This window comes from Pristiophorus japonicus, chromosome 23 (assembly GCF_044704955.1).
Source record: "Pristiophorus japonicus isolate sPriJap1 chromosome 23, sPriJap1.hap1, whole genome shotgun sequence".
Taxonomy (NCBI): Eukaryota; Metazoa; Chordata; class Chondrichthyes; family Pristiophoridae; genus Pristiophorus; species Pristiophorus japonicus.
The window spans coordinates 46046149-46071226 of record NC_091999.1 but is presented as its reverse complement, the minus strand read 5'-3'; the positions used below and the strand labels follow the sequence as shown (position 1 = coordinate 46071226).

Below are 25078 nucleotides of genomic sequence, written 5' to 3'. Positions count from 1 at the left end.
TTTCTGTAACTCGGTGACACTCTGAGCAGATAATGAAATGAAATTGTGCAATGTATCTGTGTCGCTAAGTCTCTGCCTCTCTCTCCCTTTAGAGAGCTGTGTATGTGTTTGTGTATTTGAATCTTTGTCTCTCTCAGTCTGCCTCTCTCTGATTCACTCTGTCTGTCCCTTTTACTTTGTTTGTCTCTGTCTCTCAATCTGTCTCTTTCTCACGGTGTCAAGTTCTGTTCCAAAGGGATTCTCTCAGACTATCTGTCTGACTGTCTCTCTCTTTCCATCATCTCTGTCTGTCCATGTCTTTGCCTGTCTCTATTACTCCCTGCCTCTAACCTGATGAGTATTTCCATCATTTTCTGTTTTTGCCTCTTTGTCTCTCTCTCTATCTGTCTTTTTCTCTATCTGTCTCCCTCTTTATCTCTCTCTTTGTCCCTGGCTTTTTCTTTTCATTCCATCACTATTTGCCTCCCTCTCTTTTTGGAGCACGCAAACACATCTCTGTGTATGTATGTTTTCAAGTCTTTGTCTCACTCAGTCTGACCCTCCGTCTCAGTCTCAAACTTTCTGTCTCTCTCTGTCTCTATCTCACTTTCTGTCACTCCCTGTTTCCCTGTTTGTCTCTGTTTCTCAATGTGTCTCTCTCTTTCTCACGGTGTCCAGTTCTGTTCCAATCGGATTCTCTCAGTCTCTCTTTCTGACTGTCTCACTCTTTCCCATCATCTCTGTCTGTCTATGTCTCTGCCTGTCTGTCTATCTTTGTCTGTCTCTGTTAGTCCCTGTCTCTAACCTGATAAGAGTTTCCATCATTTTCTGCTTTTGTCTCTATCTCTCTCTTTCTATCTGTATCTCTCCTTGTCACTGTATTTATCATTGTCTTTCTCTCATTCTATCCCTCTCTCTCTTAATAGATCACACACACAGACCTCTGTATATGTATGTGTTTGAGTCTTTTTCTCACTCAGTCTGCCTCTCCTTCTCAGTCTCACACTTTCTGTCTCTCGTTGTCTCTATCTCGCTGTCTGTCTCTCCCTGTTTGTCGGTTTGCCTCTGTCTCTCAATGTGTCTGTCGACTTTTCATGGTGTTCAGTTCTATTCACAACTCGATTCCTGCTCTGACAGAACTGATGCTCGTCAGTTTCTCGTTTGTACAGTGGTGAGTAACCCCGCCTGTCATGAGGAGTCCGGGGATCAATTCCCCGACGGGGAGGCAGTTGTTTCAAAATGTTGAATTTTACTTCTGTTTCTTGGAAGAGATTCATATTAAAAAGTTCCAGAGCAATATAGAACTGTAAAAATACAGGTAGAGGAGATTGCCTCTTCCTGATTTTGAGCAAACGGAGACTTTTTCATGATTCTTTGGCCGTCTGCTGCACAGAGATGGATGACTGAGTTGTTTCTGCGTAACGTTCAAGGAGGCAGAAATGCATTAGTCGTGGCCGAGTGGTTAGGGCGATGAACTCGAAATCCATTGAGTTTTCCCCATGCAGGTTCGAATCCTGCAGACTTCGATACCCAGCATTTTTCATTGCATTTCACAATTTAACCATGTCTCTACAAAACTGATCCTGAGATCGGTGGAATAACATCCCACACCTTTCAACACTGACATCTCTTTCTGATTTTTATTAATCTGCAATATTAAAGATACATACAGATAGAATAACGCAAAAAGCTGTCAAGGTTTCTACAGTGATTCAGACTGCCTATCCTTCTATATGTCTAAGGCATCGGTGCATCTCCGTTGGTGCGTGTAACTATCTGTGGAAATCACCACCATGAATTTGGTATGTCCTGGAACTTATAAAAAAGAATTGGGAAAAATAATGCTGTTGTGAACTTTGGTATCGGCTTTGTTGCAGTGGCAGCAGTCTCGACTGAATCAGGAGTTTGTGTGTTCAATTCCCACTCCTGAGACTTAAGCATATAATCTTGGCTAACACTCTAGTGCAGCACTTGGGGAATTTTGCATTGTTGAAGCTGTTGACGTTCGGATGAAATGTTAAATTGAAGCTCCGTCTGCACCCTCGCATGGATGTGAAACATCCCAGAGCATTACTCGAAAAAGAATAGGAGAGTTGCCCCCGTGTCAATATTACTAAAAATTTTCGTAAATGCTCATTGAAAAACGATGTGTATGTGTGTGTCTGTGGGAGTGGGGTTGAATCCAGATTCTCGCAGAGACAGAATCCAGATTGTGACAGGACCAGGATGGCCGCGTGGTTAAGGCGGTGGCTTTAAAATTCAATGGACTTTTCCCGCGTGGGTTTGTACCCCACTCCTGGTATCTCTTTAATTTAACACGGATTTCCTCCCATTCCGATCAGTGATACCGGGTTTTCATCTGTTGAATCTGCAATTTTCTGTACCTATGTGACACTCTGAGCCGATAATGAAATGAAATTGTGAAATATATCTGTGTCGCTCGGTCTCTGCCTCTCTCTCTCTTTCGAGAGCTGTGTATGCGTTTGTATGTTTGAGTCTTTGTCTCAATCTATCTGTCCCTGTTTCTCGATTTGTCTCTGTCTCTCAATCTGTCTCTTTCTCACGGTGTCCACGTCTGTCCCAATGGGATTCTCTCAGACTCTTTGTCTGACTGGCTCTCTCTTTCCCATCATTTCTGTCTGACCATGTCTTTGCCTGCCTCTGTTCGCCCCTGTCTCTAACCTGATAAGTATTTCCATCATTTTCATTTTTTGTCTCTATCTCTCTCTCGCTATCTGTCTCTCTCCTTGTCACTGTCTTTATCATTGTCTTTCTCTCGCTCTTTCCCTCTCTTTCTTTATAAATCACACACACACATCTCTGTATATGTTTGTATTTGAGTCTTTTTCTCACTCAGTCTGCCTCAGACTCATACTTTCTGTCTCTCGTTGTCTCTATCTCGTTGTCTGTCTCTCCCTGTTTGTCGGTTTGTCTCTGTCTCTCAATACGTCGGTCGGCTTCTCATGGTGTCCAGTTCTGTTCACATCTCGATTCCAGGTCTGACAAAGCCACTATCTGTCAGTTCCTCGTTAGTATAGTGGTGAGTATCCCTGCCTGTCATGCGGGAGACTGGGGTTCAATTCGCCGACGAGGAGGCAGTTGTTTCAAATATACCAAGTTTTACTTTTGTTTCTTGGGATCGACTCATGTTAAAAAGTTCCAGAGTATATAGAACATTAAAAATACAGCAAGATCAGATTGCTACTTCCAGATTTTTAGCAAACGGAGACTGTTTCAGGATTCTGCGGCCGTCTGCTGCACAGAAATGGATGACTGAGTTTTATCTGAGTAACATTTAAAGAGGCAGCGGACCAGTAGTTGTGGCCGAGTGGTTAAGACGATGGACTGAAAATCCATTGGGGTTTCCCCGTGCAGATTTGATTCCGGCCGACTGCGTTTCTCAGCATATTTCATTCTGTTTGATAATTTAACCAGGTTCATGCAAAACTGATTCTGAGATAGATGGAGCAAAAGCCAGCCAAAGTAGCGACAGTGAACCTGCCTGTCTATCCATCTATTTGTATAAGGCACTCTGTGTATATCTTGATCTGGGTGTCATGGTACATCAGTCATTGAAAGTTGGCACGCAGGTGCAGCAGGCGGTGAAGCAGGCAAATGGCATGTTCGCCTTCATAGCTGGGTGATTTGAGTACAGGAGCAGGGAGGTCTGACTGCAGTTGTACAGAGCCTTGGTGGAGTCACACCTGGAATATTGTGTTTAGTTTTGTTCTCACAATCTGAGGAAGGACGTCCTTGCTATTGAGGGAGTACAGCGAAGATTCACCAGCTTGATTCCCGGGATGGCAGGACTGACATATGAGGAGAGACTGGATCAACTGGGCTGGTATCCACTGGAGTTTAGAAGAATGAGAGGCGCTCCCATAGAAATATATAAAATTCTGACGAGATTGGAAGGTTAGAGGCGGGTAGAATGTTCCCATTGCTGTGGAATTCGAGAACCAAGGGTGACAGTGTAAGATTAAGTGGTAAGGTATTTAGGACCGAAATGAGGAGAAACTTCTTCACTCTGACATTCTCTACCGCAGAAAGTTGTTGAGGCCAGATCGTTAGATATATTCAAAACGGAGTTAGATATGGCCCTTACGGCTAAAGGGATCAAGGGGTATGGAGAGAAAGCAGGAAAGGGGTACTGAGGTTGAATGATCAGCCATGATCTTCTTGAATGATGGTGCAGGCTCGAAGGGCCGAATGGCCTACTCCTGCAACTAATTTATTTGTTTCTATGTTTCTATGTTGATGCGTGTATATTTTTGGTTATTGTGTGTGTGTGTGTCTGTGTATGTCTGTCTGTATGCATGTCTCTGTGTATGTGCAACTGTCTATGGAAATCATCACCATGAATTTGGTGCGTCCTGGAAATTTTAAAAAGCTTCGGGAAAATAATACGGTTGTGATCTTTGGTATCGGCTTTTTTTCAGTGGCTCCATTCTCGACTGAATCAGGAGGTAGTGTGTATCAGTCGCACTCCTGAGACTTGAGCACGTCATCTTGGCTGACACTCAAATGCAGTGCTTGGGGAATTTTGCATTGTTGAAGCTGTTGACATTCGGATGAAATGTTAAATTGAAGCTTCATCTGCACACTCGGGTGGATGTGAAAGGTCCCATAGCCTTCTCATGGTGTCCAGTTCTATTCACAGCTCGAATATTGCTTTGACAATACCCATGCGCATCAAATACTCGTGGGAAAGTGTTGAATATCCCCATCTGTCACACGGGAGACCACGGTTCAATTCCCTAACGGGGAGGCTGCATTTTACAAAAGGCAGAATTTTGCTTCTGTTTCTTGGTATAGATTCATATTAAAAAGTTCCAGAGCAATATAGAGCAGCAAAAATATAGCCTCTTCCAGATTTTTAGCAAACGGTGACTTTTTCACTATTCTGTGGCCGTCTGCTGCACAGAGATGGATGGTTGAGTTTGAACTGAGTAACATTAAAAAAGGCAGCGAGCCAGTAGTCGTGGCCCATTGGTTAAGGCAATAGACTAAAAATCCATTCGGGTTTCCCCGCATAGATTTGAATCCTGCCGACTCCGTTTCTCAACATATTTCATTCTGTTTGACAATTTAACCAGGTCCCTGCAAAACTGATTCTGAGATAGACGGAACAACGTCCCACACCTTTCAATGCTGCCGCTATTTTCTTTCTTTCATTAATCTGCAATATTCACGATACATACGGATAGAAAATCGCAAAAATCAGCCAAAGTTGCGACAGTGATTCAGCCTGTCTATCCCTCGAGATGTCTAAGGCATCTGTGCATGTCCGTTGGTGCTTGTAAATTTTTGTGTGTGTGTCTCTGTGTCTGTCTATCTGTAAAAATGTCTATGTGTATGTGCAACTGTCTGTGGAAATCATCACCATGAATTTGGTATGTCCTGGAACTTAAAAAAAAGACTTGGGAAAGTAATATGGCTGTGAACTTTTGTCTCAGCTTTGGTTCAGTGGCAGCATTCTTGACTGAATCAGGAGTTTGTGTGTTCAAGTCGCACTCCTGAGACTTGAGCATATAATCTTGGCTAACACTCAACTGCAGCATTTGGGGAATTTTGCAGTGTTGAAACTGTTGACTTTCGGATGAAATCTTAAATTGAAGCTCCATCTGCGCACTCGGGTGGTTGTTGAAGGTCCCAGAGCATTACTCGAAAAAGAATAGGAGAGTTGCCCCCGTGTCAATATTCCGAAAAATGTTCGGAAATACTCCCTGAAACCCGATGTGTTTGTGTGTGTCTGTGGAGGTGGAGTTGAAGCCCAGATTCTCACACAGACAGAATCCAATCGCTGACGGCACCAGGATGGCCGAGTGGTTAAGGCGTTGGGCTTAAGATCCAATGGGTTTATACCCGCGTGGGTTCGAACCCCACTCCTGGTAATTATTAATTAAACAGTGATTTCTCCCATTCTGCTCAGTGATAACTGATTTTCATCTGTTGCATTTGCATTTTTCTGCAGCTCATTGACAATCTGAGCAGACAATGAAATGAAATTGTGAAATGTATCTGTATCGCTCAGTCTCTGCCTCTCGCTCTGTCTTTAGAGACCTGTGTATGTATTTGTGTGTTTGAGTCTTTGTCTCTCTCAGTTTGCCTCTCTCTGATTCACTCTGTCTGTCCCTGTTTCTCTGTTTGTCTCTGTCTCTCAATCTGTCTCCTTCACACGGTATCCAGTTCTGTTCCAATGGGATTCTGTCATACTCTCTGTCTGACTGTCTCGTTCTTTCCCATCATCTCTGTCTTTGCCTGTCTCTGCTCGTCCCTGTCTCTAACCTGATGAGTATTTCCATCATTTTCTGTTTTTGTCTCGATGTCTCTCTCTCTCTATTTATCTTTCTCTCTATCTGTCTCCCGCTTTGTCTCTCTCCTTGTCCCTGTCTTTCTCTCACTCTTTCCCTCCAACTCTTTATAAATCACACAAACACATCTCTGTATATGTATGTGTTTGAGTCTTTGCCTCACTCAGTCTGACCCTAACTCTCAGTCTCAAACTTTCTGTCTCTCTCTGTCTCTACCTCGCTGTCTGTTTCTCCCTGTTTTGCTGTTTGTCTCTGTCTCTCAATGTGCCTGTCTCTTTCTCACGGTGTCCAGTTGTGTTCCAATGGGATTCTCTCAGTCTCTCTGTCTGACTGTCTCACTCTTTCCCATCATCTCTGTCTATCTATGTCTCTGCCTGCCTCTCTCTCTTTGCATGTCGCTGGTAGTTCCTGTCTCTAACCTGCTGAGAATTTACAACATTTTCTTTTTATTTCTCTGTCTCTCTGTCTATCTGTCGCTCTCTCTCCATCTGTCTCTCTCCTTGTCACTTTCTTTATGATTGTCTTTCTCTCACTCTTTCCCTCTTTCTCTTTATAGATCACACACAGATCTCTTTAGATGTATGTGTTTGAGAGTCTTTTTCTCACTCAGTCTGCCTCTCGTTTTCAGTCTCACACTTGCTGTCTCTCGTTGTCTCGATCTCGCTGTCTGTCTCTCCCTGTTTGTCGGTTTGTCTCTGTCTCGCAATGTGTCTGTCGACTTCTCATGGTGTCCAGTTCTATTCACAGCTCGAATATTGCTTTGACAAAACCCATGCCCATCAATTCCTCGTGGGAAAGTGGTGAATATCCCCGCCTGTCACACGGGAGACCACGGTTCAATTTCCTAACGGGGAGGCTGCATTTTACAAAAGGCAGAATTTTGCTTCTGTTTCTTGGTATAGATTCATATTAAAAAGTTCCAGAGTAATATAGAGCAGCAAAAATACAGCCTCTTCCAGATTTTTAGCAAACGGTGACTTTTTCACTATTCTGTGGCCGTCTGCTGCACAGAGATGGATGGTTGAGTTTTAACTGAGTAACATTTAAAAAGGCAGCGAGCCAGTCGCCGTGGCCCATTGGTTAAGGCCATAGACTAAAAATCCATTCGTTTTTCCACGCTTAGATTTGAATCCTGCCGACTCCGTTTCTCAGCATATTTCATTCTGTTTGACAATTTAACCAGGTCCCTGCAAAACTGATTCTGAGACAGACGGAACGATGTCCCACACCTTTCAAAACGTTAGTGGGAGTTGTGTACAGACCTCCAAACAGTAGTAGTGATGTTGGGGAGGGCATCAAACAGGAAATTAGGGGTGCGTGCAATAAAGGTGCAGCAGTTATAATGGGTGACTTTAATATGCACATAGATTGGGCTAACCAAACTGGAAGCAATACGGTGGAGGAGGATTTTCTGGAGTGCATAAGGGATGGTTTTTTAGACCAATATGTCGAGGAACCAACTAGGGGGGAGGCCATCTTAGACTGGGTGTTATGTAATGAGAAAGGATTAATTAGCAATCTCGTTGTGCGAGGCCCCTTGGGGAAGAGTGACCATAATATGGTGGAATTCTGCATTAGGATGGAGAATGAAACAGTTAATTCAGAGACCATGGTCCAGAACTTAAAGAAGGCTAACTTTGAAGGTATGAGGCGTGAATTGGCTGAGATGGATTGGCGAATGATACTTAAGGGGTTGACTGTGGATGGGCAATGGCAGACATTTAGAGACCGCATGGATGAACTACAACAATTGTACATTCCTGTCTGGCATAGAAATAAAAAAGGGATGGTGGCTCAACCGTGGCTATCAAGGGAAATCAGGGATAGTATTAAAGCCAAGGAAGTGGCAAACAAATTGGCCAGAAATAGCAGCGAACCTGGGGACTGGGAGAAATTTAGAACTCAGCAGAGGAGGACAAAGGGTTTGATTAGGGCAGGGAAAATGGACTATGAGAAGAAGCTTGCAGGGAACATTAAGACGGATTGCAAAAGTTTCTATAGATATGTAAAGAGAAAAAGGTTAGTAAAGACAAATGTAGGTCCCCTGCAGTCAGAATCAGGGGAAGTCATAACGGGGAACAAAGAAATGGCGGACCAATTGAACAAGTACTTTGGTTCGGTATTCACGAAGGAGGACACAAACAACCTTCCGGTTATAAAAGGGGTCGGGGGGTCTAGTAAGGAGGAGGAACTGAGGGAAATCCTTATTAGCCGGGAAATTGTGTTGGGGAAATTGATGGGATTGAAGGCCGATAAATCCCCAGGGCCTGATGGACTGCATCCCAGAGAACATAAGGAGGTGGCCTTGGAAATAGTGGATGCGTTGACAGTCATTTTCCAACATTCCATTGACTCTGGATCAGTTCCTATGGAGTGGAGGGTAGCCAATGTAACCCCACTTTTTAAAAAAGGAGGGAGAGAGAAAACAGGGAATTATAGACCGGTCAGCCTGACATCGGTAGTGGGTAAAATGATGGAATCAATTATTAAGGATGTCATAGCAGTGCATTTGGAAAGAGGTGACATGATAGGTCCAAGTCAGCATGGATTTGTGAAAGGGAAATCATGCTTGACAAATCTTCTGGAATTTTTTGAGGATGTTTCAAGTAGAGTGGATAAGGGAGAAACAGTTGATGTGGTATATTTGGACTTTCAGAAGGCGTTCGACAAGGTCCCACACAAGAGATTGATGTGCAAAGTTAGAGCACATGGGATTGGGGGTAGTGTACTGACATGGATTGAGAACTGGTTGTCAGACAGGAAGCAAAGAGTAGGAGTAAATGGGTACTTTTCAGAATGGCAGGCAGTGACTAGTGGGGTACCGCAAGGTTCTGTGCTGGGGCCCCAGCTGTTTACACTGTACATTAATGATTTAGATGAGGGGATTAAATGTAGTATCTCCAAATTTGCGGATGACACTAAGTTGGGTGGCAGTGTGAGCTGCGAGGAGGATGCTGTGAGGCTGCAGAGCGACTTGGATAGGTTGGGTGAGTGGGCAAATGCATGGCAGATGAAGTATAATGTGGATAATGAGGTTATCCACTTTGGTGGTAAAAACAGAGAGACAGACTATTATCTGAATGGTGACAGATTAGGAAAAGGGGAGGTGCAAAGAGACCTGGGTGTCATGGTACATCAGTCATTGAAGGTTGGCATGCAGGTGCAGCAGGCGGTTAAGAAAGCAAATGGCATGTTGGCCTTCATAGCAAGGGGATTTGAGTACAGGGGCAGGGAGGTGTTGCTACAGTTGTACAGGGCATTGGTGAGGCCACACCTGGAGTATTGTGTACAGTTTTGGTCTCCTAACCTGAGGAAGGACATTCTTGCTATTGAGGGAGTGCAGCGAAGGTTCACCAGACTGATTCCCGGGATGGCGGGACTGACCTATCAAGAAAGACTGGATCAACTGGGCTTGTATTCACTGGAGTTCAGAAGAATGAGAGGGGACCTCATAGAAACATATAAAATTCTGACAGGGTTAGACAGGTTAGATGCAGGAAGAATGTTCCCAATGTTGGGGAAGTCCAGAACCAGGGGTCACAGTCTAAGGATAAGGGGTAAGCCATTTAGGACCGAGATGCGGAGGAACTTCTTCACCCAGAGAGTGGTGAACCTGTGGAATTCTCTACCACAGAAAGTTGTTGAGGCCAATTCACTAAATATATTCAAAAATGAGTTAGATGAGGTCCTTACTGCTAGGGGGATCAAGGGGTATGGCGAGAAAGCAGGAATGGGGTACTGAAGTTGAATGTTCAGCCATGAACTCATTGAATGGCGGTGCAGGCTAGAAGGGCCGAATGGCCTACTCCTGCACCTATTTTCTATGTTTCTATGTTTCTATGCCGCCGCTATTTTCTTTCTTTCATTAATCTGCAATATTCACGATGCATACGGATAGAAAATCGCAAACATCAGCCAAAGTTGCGACAGTGATTCAGCCTGTCTATCCCTCGAGATGTCTAAGGCATCTGTGCATGTCCGTTGGTGCGTGTAAATTTTTGTGTGTGTGTCTCTGTGTCTGTCTATCTGTAAAAATGTCTATGTGTATGTGCAACTGTCTGTGTAAATCATCACCATGAATTTGGTATGTCCTGGAACTTAAAAAAAAGACTTGGGAAAGTAATATGGCTGTGAACTTTTGTCTCAGCTTTGGTTCAGTGGCAGCATTCTTGACTGAATCAGGAGTTTGTGTGTTCAAGTCGCACTCCTGAGACTTGAGCATATAATCTTGGCTAACACTCAACTGCTGCATTTGGGGAATTTTGCAGTGTTGAAACTGTTGACTTTCGGATGAAATCTTAAATTGAAGCTCCATCTGCGCACTCGGGTGGTTGTTGGAGGTCCCAGAGCATTACTCGAAAAAGAATAGGAGAGTTGCCCCCGTGTCAATCTTCCGAAAAATGTTCGGAAATACTCCCTGAAACCCGATGTGTTTGTGTGTGTCTGTGGAGGTGGAGTTGAAGCCCAGATTCTCACATAGACAGAATCCAATCGCTGACGGCACCAGGATGGCCGAGTGGTTAAGGCGTTGGGCTTAAGATCCAATGGGTTTATACCCGCGTGGGTTCTAACCCCACTCCTGGTAATTATTAATTAAACAGTGATATCTCCCATTCTGCTCAGTGATAACTGATTTTCACCTGTTGCATTTGCATTTTTCTGTAGCTCGGTGACAATCTGAGCAGATAATGAAATGAAATTGTGAAATGTATCTGTATCGCTCAGTCTCTGCCTCTCGCTCTGTCTTTAGAGAGCTGTGTATGTATTTGTGTGTTTGAGTCTTTGTCTCTCTCAGTCTGCCTCTCTCTGATTCACTCTGTCTGTCGCTGTTTCTCTGTTTGTCTCTGTCTCTCAATCTGTCTCCTTCACACGGTATCCAGTTCTGTTCCAATGGGATTCTGTCATACTCTCTGTCTGACTGTCTCGTTCTTTCCCATCATCTCTGTCTTTGCAATTCTCTGCTCGTCCCTGTCTCTAAACTGATGAGTATTTCCATCATTTTCTGTTTTTGTCTCGATGTCTCTCTCTCTCTATTTATCTTTCTCTCTATCTGTATCCCGCTTTGTCTCTCTCCTTGTCCCTGTCTTTCTCTCACTCTTTCCCTCCAACTCTTTATAAATCACACAAACACATCTCTGTATATGTATGTGTTTGAGTCTTTGCCTCACCCAGTCTGACCCTAACTCTCAGTCTCAAACTTTCTGTCTCTCTCTGTCTCTACCTCGCTGTCTGTTTCTCCCTGTTTTGCTGTTTGTCTCTGTCTCTCAATGTGCCTGCCTCTTTCTCACGGTGTCCAGTTGTGTTCCAATGGGATTCTCTCAGTCTCTCTGTCTGACTGTCTCACTCTTTCCCATCATCTCTGTCTATCTATGTCTCTGCCTGCCTGTCTCTCTTTGCATGTCGCTGGTAGTTCCTGTCTCTAACCTGCTGAGAATTTCCAACATTTTCTTTTTATTTCTTTGTCTCTCTGTCTATCTGTCGCTCTCTCTCCATCTGTCTCTCTCCTTGTCACTTTCTTTATGATTGTCTTTCTCTCACTCTTTCCCTCTTTCTCTTTATAGATCACACACAGATCTCTTTAGATGTATGTGTTTGAGAGTCTTTTTCTCACTCAGTCTGCCTCTCGTTTTCAGTCTCACACTTGCTGTCTCTCGTTGTCTCGATCTCGCTGTCGGTCTCTCCCTGTTTGTCGGTTTGTCTCTGTCTCGCAATGTGTCTGTCGACTTCTCATGGTGTCCAGTTCTATTCACAGCTCGAATATTGCTTTGACAAAATCCATGCGCATCAATTCCTCGTGGGAAAGTGGTGAATATCCCCGCCTGTCACACGGGAGACCACGGTTCAATTCCCTAACGGGGAGGCTGCATTTTACAAAAGGCAGAATTTTGCTTCTGCTTCTTGGTATAGATTCATATTAAAAAGTTCCAGAGTAATATAGAGCAGCAAAAATACAGCCTCTTCCAGATTTTTAGCAAAGGTTGACTTTTTCACTATTCTGTGGCCGTCTGCTGCACAGAGATGGATGGTTGAGTTTTAACTGAGTAACATTTAAAAAGGCAACGAGCCAGTAGTCGTGGCCCATTGGTTAAGGCCATAGACTAAAAATCCATTCGGGTTTCCCCGCATAGATTTGAATCCTGCCGACTCCGTTTCTCAGCATATTTCATTCTGTTTGACAATTTAACCAGGTCCCTGCAAAACTGATTCTGAGATAGACGGAACAACGTCCCACACCTTTCAATGCCGCCGCTATTTTCTTTCTTTCATTAATCTGCAATATTCACGATACATACGGATAGAAAATCGCAAAAATCAGCCAAAGTTGCGACAGTGATTCAGCATGTCTATCCCTCGAGATGTCTAAGGCATCTGTGCATGTCCGTTGGTGCGTGTAAATTTTTGTGTGTGTGTCTCTGTGTCTGTCTATCTGTAAAAATGTCTATGTGTATGTGCAACTGTCTGTGGAAATCATCACCATGAATTTGGTATGTCACGGAACTTAAAAAAAAGACTTGGGAAAGTAATATGGCTGTGAACTTTTGTCTCAGCTTTGGTTCAGTGGCAGCATTCTTGACTGAATCAGGAGTTTGTGTGTTCAAGTCGCACTCCTGAGACTTGAGCATATAACCTTGGCTAACACTCAACTGCAGCATTTGGGGAATTTTGCATTGTTGAAACTGTTGACTTTCGGATGAAATCTTAAATTGAAGCTCCGTCTGCGCACTCGGGTGGTTGTGAGAGGTCCCAGAGCATTGCTCGAAAAAGAATAGGAGAGTTGCCCCCGTATCAATATTCCGAAAAATGTTCGGAAATACTCCCTGAAACCCGATGTGTTTGTGTGTGTCTGTGGAGGTGGAGTTGAAGCCCAGATTCTCACATAGACAGAATCTAATCGCTGACAGCACCAGGATGGCCGAGTGGTTAAGGCGTTGGGCTTAAGATCCAATGGGTTTATACCCGCGTGGGTTCGAACCCCACTCCTGGTAATTACTTAATTAAACAGTGATTTTTCCCATTCTGCTCAGTGATAACTGATTTTCATCTGTTGCATTTGCATTTTTCTGCAGCTCATTGACAATCTGAGCAGATAATAAAATGAAATTGTGAAATGTATCTGTATCGCTCAGTCTCTGCCTCTCGCTCTGTCTTTTGAGAGCTGTATATGTATTTGTGTGTTTGAGTCTTTGTCTCTCTCAGTCTGCCTCTCTCTGATTCACTCTGTCTGTCCCTGTTTCTCTGTTTGTCTCTGTCTCTCAATCTGTCTCCTTCACACGGTATCCAGTTCTGTTCCAATGGGATTCTGTCATACTCTCTGTCTGACTGTCTCGTTCTTTCCAATCATCTCTGTCTTTGCCTGTCTCTGCTCGTCCCTGTCTCTAACCTGATGAGTATTTCCATCATTTTCTATTTTTGTCTCGATGTCTCTCTCTCTCTATTTATCTTTCTCTCTATCTGTCTCCCTCTTTGTCTCTCTCCTTGTCCCTGTCTTTCTCTCACTCTTTCCCTCCCTCTCTTTCTAAATCAGACAAACATATCTCTGTATATGTATGTGTTTGAGACTTTGCCTCACTCAGTCTGACCCTAACTCTCAGTCTCAAACTTTCTGTCTCTCTCTGTCTCTACCTCGCTGTCAGTTTCTCCCTGTTTTGCTGTTTGTCTCTGTCTCTCAATGTGCCTGTCTCTTTCTCACGGTGTCCAGTTGTGTTCCAATGGGATTCTCTCAGTCTCTGTCTGACTGTCTCACTCTTTCCCATCATCTCTGTCTATCTATGTCTCTGCCTGCCTGTCTCTCTTTGCCTGTCGCTGGTAGTTCCTGTCTCTAACCTGCTGATATTCCAACATTTTCTTTTTATTTCTTTGTCTCTCTGTCTATCTGTCGCTCTCTCTCTCCATCTGTCTCTCTCCTTGTCACTTTCTTTATGATTGTCTTTCTCTCACTCTTTCCCTCTTTCTCTTTATAAATCACACACACAGATCTCTTTAGATGTATGTGTTTGAGAGTCTTTTTCTCACTCAGTCTGCCTCTCGTTTTCAGTCTCACACTTGCTGTCTCTCGTTGTCTCGATCTCGCTGTCTGTCTCTCCCTGTTTGTCGGTTTGTCTCTGTCTCGCAATGTGTCTGTCGACTTCTAATGGTGTCCAGTTCTATTCACAGCTCGAATATTGCTTTGACAAAACCCATGCGCATCAATTTCTCGTGGGAAAGTGGTGAATATCCCCGCCTGTTAAACTGGAGACCACGGTTCAATTCCCTAAGGGGGAGGCTGCATTTTACAAAAGGCAGAATTTTGCTTCTGTTTCTTGGTATCGATTCATATTAAAAAGTTCCAGGGCAAGATAGAGCAGCAGAAATACAGCCTCTTCCAGATTTTTAGCAAACGGTGACTTTTTCACTATTCTGTGGCCGTCTGCTGCACAGAGATGGATGGTTGAGTTTTAACTGAGTAACATTTAAAAAGGCGGCGAGCCAGTAGTCGTGGCCCATTGGTTAAGGCCATAGACTAAAAATCCATTCGGGTTTCCCCGCATAGATTTGAATCCTGCCGACTCCGTTTCTCAGCATATTTCATTCTGTTTGACAATTTAACCAGGTCCCTGCAAAACTGATTCTGAGATGGACGGAACAACGCCCCACACCTTTCAATGCCGCCGCTATTTTCTTTCTTTCCTTAATCTGCAAAATTCACGATACATACGGATAGAAAATCGCAAAAATCAGCCAAAGTTGCGACAGTGATTCAGCCTGTCTATCCCTCGAGATGTCTAAGGCATCTTTGCATGTCCGTTGGTGCGTGTAAATTTTTGTGTGTATGTCTCTGTGTCTGTCTATCTGTAAAAATGTCTATGTGTATGTGCAACTGTCTGTGGAAATCATCACCATGAATTTGGTATGTCCTGGAACTTAAAAAAAAGGCTTGGGAATGTAATATGGCTGTGAACTTTTGTCTCAGCTTTGTTTCACTAGCAGCATTCTTGACTGAATCAGGAGTTTGAGTGTTCAAGTCGCACTCCTGAGACTTGAGCATATAATCTTGGCTAACACTCAACTGCAGCATTTGGGGAATTTTGCATTGTTGAAACTGTTGACTTTCGGATGAAATGTTAAATATAAGCTCCGTCTACGCACTCGGGTGGTTGTGAGAGGTCCCAGAGCATTACTCGAAAAAGAATAGGAGAGTTGCCCCCGTGTCTGTATTCCGAAAAATGTTCGGAAATACTCCCTGAAACCCGATGTGTTTGTGTGTGTCTGTGGAGGTGGAGTTGAAGCCCAGATTCTCACATCGACAGAATCCAATCGCTGACGGCTCCAGGATGGCCGAGAGGTTAAGGCATTGGGCTTAAGATCCAATGGGTTTATACCCGCGTGGGTTCGAACCCCACTCCTGGTAATTACTTAATTAAACAGTGATTTCTCCCATTCTGCTCAGTGATAACTGATTTTCATCTGTTGCATTTGCATTTTTCTGCAGCTCGGTGACAATCTGAGCAGATAATGAAATGAAATTGTGAAATGTATCTGTATCGCTCAGTCTCTGCCTCTCGCTCTGTCTTTAGAGAGCTGTATATATATTTGTGTGTTTGAGTCTTTGTCTCTCTCAGTCTGCCTCTCTCTGATTCACTCTGTCTGTCCCTGTTTCTCTGTTTGTCTCTGTCTCTCAATCTGTCTCCTTCACACGGTATCCAGTTCTGTTCCAATGGGATTCTGTCATACTCTCTGTCTGACTGTCTCGTTCTTTCCAATCATCTCTGTCTTTGCCTGTCTCTGCTCGTCCCTGTCTCTAACCTGATGAGTATTTCCATCAATTCCTGTTGTTGTCTCGATGTCTCTCTCTCTCTATTTATCTTCCTGTCTATCTGTGTCCCTCTTTGTCGCTCTCCTTGTCCCTGTCTTTCTCTCACTCTTTCCCTCCCTCTCTTTATAAATCACAAAAACACATCTCTGTATATGTATATGTTTGAGTCTTTGCCTCACTCAGTCTGACCCTCCCTCTCAGTCTCAAACTTTCTGTCTCTTTCTGTCTCTACCTCGCTGTCTGTTTCTCCCTGTTTTGCTGTTTGTCTCTGTCTCTCAATGTGTCTGTCTCTTTCTCACGGTGTCCAGTTATTTTCCAATGGGATTCTCTCAGTCTCTCTATCTGACTGTCTCACTCTTTCCCATCATCTCTGTCTATCTATGTCTCTGCCTGCCTGTCTCTCTTTGCCTGTCGCTGGTAGTTCCTGTCTCTAACCTGCTGAGAATTTCCAACATTTTATTTTTATTTCTTTGTCTCTCTATCTATCTGTCGCTCTCTCTCCATCTGTCTCTCTCCTTGTCACTTTCTCTATGATTGTCTTTCTCTCACTCTTTCCCTCTTTCTCTTTATAGATCACACACAGATCTCTTTAGATGTATGTGTTTGAGAGTTTTTTTCTCACTCAGTCTGCCTCTCGTTTTCAGTCTCACACTTGCTGTCTCTCGTTGTCTCGATCTCGCTGTCTGTCTCTCCCTGTTTGTCGGTTTGTCTCTGTCTCGCAATGTGTCTGTCGACTTCTCATGGTGTCCAGTTCTATTCACAGCTCGAATATTGCTTTGACAAAACCCACGCGCATAAATCCCTCGTGGGAAAGTGGTGAATATCCCCGCCTGTCTCACGGGAGACCACGGTTCAATTCCCTAACGTGAAGGCTGCATTTTACAAGAGGCAGAATTTTGCTTCTGTTTCTTGGTGTAGATTCATATTAAAAAGTTCCAGAGCAATATAGAGCAGCAAAAATACAGCCTCTTCCAGATTTTTAGCAAACGGTGACTTTTTCACGATACTGTGGCCGTCTGCTGAACAGAGATGGATGGTTGAATTTTAACTGAGTAACATTTAAAAAGGCAGCGAGCCAGTAGTCGTGGCCCAGTGGTTAAGGCAATAGACTAAAAATCCATTCGAGTTTCCCCGCATAGATTTGAATCCTGTCGACTCCGTTTCTCAGAATATTTCATTCTGTTTGACAATTTAACGAGGGCCCTGCAAAACTGATTCTGAGATAATCGGAACAACGTCCCACACCTTTCAATGCCGCTGCTGTTTCCTTTCTTTCATTAATCTGCAATATTCACGATACATACGGATAGAAAATCGCAAAAATCAGCCAAAGTTGCGACAGTGATTCAGCCTGTCGATCCCTCGAGATGTCTAAGGCATCTGTGCATGTCCGTTGGTGAGTGTAAATTTGTGTGTGTGTGTCTCTGTGTCTGTCTATCTATAAAAATGTCTATGTGTATGTGCAACTGTCTGTGGAAATCATCACCATGAATTTGGTATGTCCTGGAACTTAAAAAAAAGACTTGGGGAAAGTAATATGGCTGTGAACTTTTGTCTCAGCTTTGGTTCAGTGGCAGCATTCTTGACTGAATCAGGAGTTTGTGTGTTCAAGTCGCACTCCTGAGACTTGAGCATATAATCTTGGCTAACACTCAACTGCAGCATTTGGGGAATTTGCATTGTTGAAACTGTTGACTTTAGGATGAAATGTTCAATTGAAGCTCCGTCTGCGCACTCGGGTGGTTGTGAGAGGTCCCAGAGCATTACTCGAAAAAGAATAGGAGAGTTGCCCCCGTGTCAATATTCCGAAAAATGTTCGGAAATGCTCCCTGAAACCCGATGTGTTTGTGTGTGTCTGTGGAGGTGGAGTTGAAGCCCAGATTCTCACATAGACAGAATCCAATCGCTGACGGCTGCAGGATGGCCGAGTGGTTAAGGCGTTGTATTTAAGATCCAATGGGTTTATACCTGCGTGGGTTCGAACCACACTCCTGGTAATTACTTAATTAAACAGTGATTTCTCCCATTCTGCTCAGTGATAACTGATTTTCATCTGTTGCGTTTGCATTTTTCTGTAGCTCGGTGACAATCTGAGCAGATAATGAAATGAAATTGTGAAATGTATCTGTATCGCTCAGTCTCTGCCTCTCGCTCTGTCTTTAGAGAGCTGTATATGTATTTGTATGTTTGAGTCTTTGTCCCTCTCAGTCTGCCTCTCTCTGATTCACTCTGTCTGTCCCTGTTTCTCAGTTTGTATCTGTCTCTCAATCTGTCTCCTTCACACGGTATCCAGTTCTGTTCCAATGGGATTCTGTCATACTCTCTGTCTGACTGTCTCGTTCTTTCCCATCATCTCTGTCTTTGCCTGTCTCTGCTCGTCCCTGTCTCTAACCTGATGAGTATTTCGATCATTTTCTGTTTTTGTCTCGATGTCTCTCTCTATTTATCTTTCTCTCTATCTGTCTCCCTCTTTGTCTCTCTCCTTGTCCCTGTCTTTCTCTCACCCTGTCCCTCCCTCTCTTTATAAATCACACAAACACATCTCTGTATATGTATGTGTTTGAGTCTTTGCCTCACTCAGTCTGACGCTAACTCTCAGTCTCAAACTTTCTGTCTCTCTCTGTCTCTACCTCGCTGTCAGTTTCTCCCTGTTTTGCTGTTTGTCTCTGTCTCTCAATGTGCCTGTCTCTTTCTCACGGTGTCCAGTTGTGTTCCAATGGGATTCTCTCAGTCTCTGTCTGACTGTCTCACTCTTTCCCATCATCTCTGTCTATCTATGTCTCTGCCTGCCTGTCTCTCTTTGCCTGTCGCTGGTAGTTCCTGTCTCTAACCTGCTGAGAATTTCCAACATTTTCTTTTTATTTCTTTGTCTCTCTGTCTATCTGTCGCTCTCTCTCTCCATCTGTCTCTCTCCTTGTCACTTTCTCTATGATTGTCTTTCTCTCACTCTTTCCCTCTTTCTCTTTATAGATCACACACACAGATCTCTTTAGATGTATGTGTTTGAGAGTCTTTTTCTCACTCAGTCTGCCTCTCGTTTTCAGTCTCACACTTGCTGTCTCTCGTTGTCTCGAACTCGCTGTCTGTCTCTCCCTGTTTGTCGGTTTGTCTCTGTCTCGCAATGTGTCTGTCGACTTCTCATGGTGTCCAGTTCTATTGACAGCTCGAATATTGCTTTTGACAAAATCCATGCGCATCAATTCCTCGTGGGAAAGTGGTGAATATCCCCGCCTGTCACACGGGAGACCACGGTTCAATTCCCTAACGGGGAGGCTGCATTTTACAAAAGGCAGAATTTTGCTTCTGTTTCTTGGTATAGATTCATATTGAAAAGTTCCAGAGCAATATAGAGCAGCAAAAATACAGCCTCTTCCAGATTTTTAGCAAACGGTGACTTTTTCACTATTCCGTGGCGTCTGCTGCACAGAGATGGATGGTTGAGTTTTAACTGAGTAACATTTAAAAAGGCAGCGAGCCAGTAGTCGTGGCCCATTGGTTAAGGCCATAGACTAAAAATCCATTCGGGTTTCCCCGCATAGATTTGAATCCTGCCGACTCCGTTTCTCAGCATATTTCATTCTGTTTGACAATTTAACCAGGTCCCTGCAAAACTGATTCTGAGATAGACGGAACAACGTCCCACACCTTTCAATGCCGCCGCTATTTTCTTTCTTTCATTAATCTGCAATATTCACGATACTTACGGATAGAAAATCGCAAAAATCAGCCAAAGTTGCGACAGTGATTCAGCCTGTCTATCCCTCGAGATGTCTAAGGCATCTGTGCATGTCCGTTGGTGCGTGTAAATTTTTGTGTGTGTGTCTCTGTGTCTTTCTATCTGTAAAAATGTCTATGTATATGTGCAACTGTCTGTGGAAATCATCACCATGAATTTGGTATGTCCTGGAATTAAAAAAAAGATTTGGAAAGTAATATGGCTGTGAACGTTTGTCTCAGCTTTGGTTCAGTGGCAGCATTCTTGACTGAATCAGGAGTTTGTGTGTTCAAGTCGCACTCCTGAGACTTGAGCATATAATCTTGGCTAACACTCAACTGCAGCATTTGGGGAATTTTGCATTGTTGAAACTGTTGACTTTCGGATGAAATGTTCAATTGAAGCTCCGTCTGCGCACTCGGGTGGTTGTGAGAGGTCCCAGAGCATTACTCGAAAAAGAATAGGAGAGTTGCCCCCGTGTCAATATTCCGAAAAATGTTCGGAAATGCTCCCTGAAACCCGATGTGTTTGAATGTGTCTGTGGAGGTTGAGTTGAAGCCCAGATTCTCACATAGACAGAATCCAACCGCTGACGGCTACAGGATGGCCGAGTGGTTAAGGCGTTGTACTTAAGATCCAATGGTTTTATACCTGCGTGGGTTCGAACCACACTCCTGGTAATTACTTAATTAAACAGTGATATCTCCCATTCTGCTCAGTGATAACTGATTTTCATCTGTTGCGTTTGCATTTTTCTGTAGCTCGGTGACAATCTGAGCAGATAATGAAATGAAATTGTGAAATGTATCTGTATCGCTCAGTCTCTGCCTCTCGCTCTGTCTTTAGAGAGCTGTATATGTATTTGTATGTTTGAGTCTTTGTCTCTCTCAGTCTGCCTCTCTCTGATTCACTCTGTCTGTCCCTGTTTCTCAGTTTGTCTCTGTCTCTCAATCTGTCTCCTTCACACGGTATCCAGTTCTGTTCCAATGGGATTCTGACATACTCTCTGTCTGACTGTCTCGTTCTTTCCCATCATCTCTGTCTTTGCCTGTCTCTGCTCGTCCCTGTCTCTAACCTGATGAATATTTCCATCATTTTCTGTTTTTGTCTCGATGTCTCTCTCTATTTATCTTTCTCTCTATCTGTCTCCCTCTTTGGCTCTCTCCTTGTCCCTGTTTTTCTCTCACTCTTTCCCTCCCTCTCTTTATAAATCACACAAACACATCTCTGTATATGTATGTGTTTGAGTCTTTGCCTCACTCAGTCTGACCCTCCCTCTCAGTCTCAAACTTTCTGTCTCTCTCTGTCTCTACCTCGCTGTCTGTTTCTCCCTGTTTCGCTGTTTCTCTCTGTCTCTCAATGTGCCTGTCTCTTTCTCACGGTGTCCAGTTGTGTTCCAATGGGATTCGCTCAGTCTCTCTGTCTGACTGTCTCACTCTTTCCCATCATCTCTGTCTATCTATGTCTCTGCCTGCCTGTCTCTCTTTGCCTGTCGCTGGTAGTTCCTGTCTCTAACCTGCTGAGAATTTCCAACATTTTCTTTTTGTATCTTTGTCTCTCTGTCTATCTGTCGCTCTCTCTCCATCTGTCTATCTCCTTGTCACTGTCTTTATCATTGTCTTACTCTCACTCTTTCCCTCTTTCTCTTTATAGATCACACACACAGATCTCTTTAAATGTATGTGTTTGAGAGTCTTTTTCTCATTCAGTCTGCCTCTCGTTATCAATCTCACACTTGCTGTCTCTCGTTGTCTCGATCTCGCTGTCGATCTCTTCAAGTTTGTCGGTTTGTCTCTGTCTCTCAATCTGTCTGTCGACTTCTCATGATGTCCAGTTCTATTCACAGCTCGAATATTGCTTTGACAAAACCCATGCGCATCAATTCCTCGTGGGAAAGTGGTGAATATCCCCACCTGTCACACGGGAGACCGCGGTTCAATTCCCTAACGGGGAGGCTGCATTTTACAAAAGGCAGAATTTTGCTTCTGTTTCTTGGTATAGATTCATATAAAAAAGTTCCAGAGCAATATAGAGCAGCAAAAATAGAGCCTCTTCCAGATTTTTAGCAAACGGTGACTTTTTCACGATTCTGTGGCCGTCTGCTGCACAGAGATGGATGGTTGAGTTTTAACTGAGTAACATTTAAAAAGACAGCGAGCCAGTAGTCGTGGCCCAGTTGTTAAGGCCATAGATTAAAAATCCATTCGGGTTTCCCCGCATAGATTTGAATCCTGCCGACTCCGTTTCTCAGCATATTTCATTCTGTTTGACAATTTAACCAGGTCCCTGCAAAACTGATTCTGAGATAGACGGAACAACGTCCCACACCTTTCAATGCCGCTGTTGTTTTCTTTCTTTCATTAATCTGCAATATTCACGATACATACGGATAGTAAATCACAAAAATCAGCCAAAGTTGCGACAGTGATTCAGTCTGTCTATCCCTCGAGATGTCTAAGGCATCTGTGCATGTCCGTTGGTGCGTGTAAATTTTTGTGTGTGTGTCTCTGTGTCTGTCTATCTATAAAAATGTCTATGTGTATGTGCAACTGTCTGTGGAAATCATCACCATGAATTTGGTATGTCCTGGAACTTAAAAAAAAGACTTGGGGAAAGTAATATGGCTGTGAACCTTTGTCTCAGCTTTGGTTCAGTGGCAGCATTCTTGACTGAATCAGGAGGAATCATTTTTGATGCAGCGTGTTGTTGTGATCTGGAATGCAATGCTTGAAAGGGTGGTGGAGGCAGATTCAATAGTAACTTTCTAAAGGGAATTCGATAAGTACTCTAAGGTGGAAATAGCACGGTTCCGAGAGGAGAACAGGGGATAGCTCTGTCAAAGAGCCTGCACAGGCAAGATGGGCCGAATGGTTTACTTCTGTGCTGTATCATTCTCTGCTTGGCCCTCGGCCTCCTACTTCAGATTGGAGCAACCCCTTGGTCATTTTACTGGAGCCGGTCAACCAGTGGCTCATTTGCTCCTCCATGATGTTTCCGTGTAACTCCTAATCCCATCTTCAAACCGGGAGCCAAAATCCAAATTTAACCCGACCGTTCATCATCCCTTGTGGCATGGTCCACATTCACCACCTCTGAAATGATTCACAACATTTAACGTGTCTTTTACAATCTGCTGCTTGTTGCATGTCCGATTCAGAATGGGTGGCTCCCATTAAACACTCCGTCACCACCTATCCCGCAGGCTATAAGCTCATCCCCGACTGTCACTTAGTGGCTCCCATTAAACGCTCCCTCAACACGTTTCACGCAGGTTCTAGACAGACCCCGGCTCTCACTGAGTGGCTCCCATTAAACGCTCTCTCACCAACTATGCCGCAGGTTATAAGCTCACCCCCGGCTGTCACTGAATGACTCACATTAAAGGCTCCCTCACCACCTATCCAATGAGTTAATGACTCACCCCCAGCTCTCACTGAGTGGCTCACACTAAACGCTCCCTCACTACCTATCCCACAAGTTATGGACTAACACCCGGCGCTCACTGACTGGCTCACACTAAACGCTCCCTCACTACCTATCCCACAAGTTATGGACTCACCCCCGGCTCTCATTGAGTGGCTCCCATTAAACACTCCCTCACCACCTATCCCACAGGTTATGGACTCAGCCACGCCTCTCACGGAGTGGCTCACACCATACTCTCCATCACCTTCTATCCCACAGGTTATGGACTCACGCCCAGCTCTCATTAAGTGGCTCTCATTAAACGCTCCCTCACCACCTATCCCGCAGTTTATAGGCTCACCCCCGGCTCTCAAGGAGTAGCTTACACTATACGCTTCCTCACCACCTATCCCGCAGTTTATAGGCTCATCCCCGGCTCTCAAGGAGTGCTTACACTATACGCTCCCTGACCACCTATGCCACAAGTTATAGACTCACCCCCGGTTCTCACTGAGTGGTTCCCATTAAACACTCCCTCACCACATATCCCGTAGGTTATAGACTCATCCCTGGCTGTCACTGAGTAGCTCCCATTAAACGCTCCCTCACCACCTAACCCACAGGTTATGGACACACCCCCGGCTGTCACTGAGTGGCTCATGTTAAACGCTCCCTGAACACGTATCACGCATATTATAGACTGACCACGGCTCTCACTGAGTGGCTCCCATTAAACGCACCCTCATCAAGTATTCATCAGGTTATAAACTCACCACCGGCGGTCACTGAATGGCTCCCATTAAACGTGCCCTCACCACCTATCCAATGGGTTAAAGACTCACCCCCAGCTCTCACTGACTGGCTGAGACTAAACGCTCCCTCACCACCTATCCCGCAGTTTATAGGCTCACCCCCGGCTCTCACTGAGTGGTTCCCATTAAACGCTCCCTCACCACCTGTCCAATGGGTTATAGACTCACCACCAGCTCTCACTGAGTGGCTCACACTAAATGCTCCCTCACCACTTGTCCCGCATTTTATAGACTCACCCCCGGCACTCATTGAGTGACTCCCATTAAACTCTCCCTCACCACCTATCCCGCAGTTTATAGACTAACCTCGGCTCTCATGGAGTGGCTCACACTATACGCTCCCTCACCAGCTATCCCACAGTTTATAGGCTCACCCCCGGCTCTCACTGAGTGCTTCACATTAAATGCACCCTCACCACCAATCCCACAGATTATGTACTCGCACCCGGCGCTCACTGACTGGCTCCCATTAAACGCTCCCTCACCACCTATCCCACAGGTTATGGACTCACCCCCGGCTCTCACTGAGTGGCTCCGATTAAACACTCTCTCACCACTTATCGCGCAATTTATAGACTCACACCCAGCTCGCAAGAAGTGGCTCACACCATACGCTCCCTCACCATCTATCTCACAGGTTATGGACTCACCTCTGGCTCTCACTGAATGGCTCCCATACAACGCTCCCTCACCACTTATCCTGCAGTTTATAGGCTCAACCCAGCTGTCACTGACAGGTTCTCTGCAGTGCCGCCATTACAGTGATACTGGATACCATGACACTGTCTAATGGTCAAGGAACAACTGGACCGAGTGCTGGGAGTTGTGCCCTGACCAACATTTGTCCCTCAAACAATATCACAAAGGTGCAGTTTGCTGGTCAATGATCTCATTGCCTTTTTTCACCGCCCATTAGCAGAATGGCTGTTCCATTAACCAGATAGCAACAATCGTAATTTGGAGTGATTCCATATGGGAATTTTACGATTCTCCTGAGGTGTAAATAGCAGTCGATCGCACTCTTTCTACCATCAATTTTCAAGGTGACATTATGTTTAGC

The 25078-nt window shown here is 44.4% G+C and overlaps 1 protein-coding gene, 6 non-coding genes and 1 pseudogene across 7 annotated transcripts in view; 7 read left to right on the top strand and 1 right to left on the bottom strand.

Annotated features, from left to right (window-relative positions):
• LOC139235515 (zinc finger protein 229-like) overlaps positions 1 to 25078 on the bottom strand; it is a 211144-nt pseudogene that overhangs the window by 40667 nt on the left and 145399 nt on the right.
• Positions 1 to 25078, top strand: part of LOC139235668 (probable G-protein coupled receptor 139) — a 65316-nt gene that overhangs the window by 38677 nt on the left and 1561 nt on the right. The window contains exon 2 of the mRNA XM_070866709.1: positions 21511 to 21587. Coding sequence (XP_070722810.1) covers positions 21511 to 21587 — 77 coding nt within the window. The remainder of the gene's footprint in view (positions 1 to 21510; positions 21588 to 25078) is intronic.
• trnal-uaa (transfer RNA leucine (anticodon UAA)) lies at positions 5791 to 5873 on the top strand. Its single transcript has one exon. It is a non-coding gene; the product is annotated as a tRNA-Leu (tRNA).
• trnal-uaa (transfer RNA leucine (anticodon UAA)) lies at positions 10796 to 10878 on the top strand. Its single transcript has one exon. It is a non-coding gene; the product is annotated as a tRNA-Leu (tRNA).
• trnal-uaa (transfer RNA leucine (anticodon UAA)) lies at positions 13197 to 13279 on the top strand. Its single transcript has one exon. It is a non-coding gene; the product is annotated as a tRNA-Leu (tRNA).
• On the top strand, positions 15599 to 15682 carry trnal-uaa (transfer RNA leucine (anticodon UAA)). The gene has a single exon. It is a non-coding gene; the product is annotated as a tRNA-Leu (tRNA).
• trnal-uaa (transfer RNA leucine (anticodon UAA)) lies at positions 18001 to 18084 on the top strand. Its single transcript has one exon. It is a non-coding gene; the product is annotated as a tRNA-Leu (tRNA).
• On the top strand, positions 20399 to 20482 carry trnal-uaa (transfer RNA leucine (anticodon UAA)). The gene has a single exon. It is a non-coding gene; the product is annotated as a tRNA-Leu (tRNA).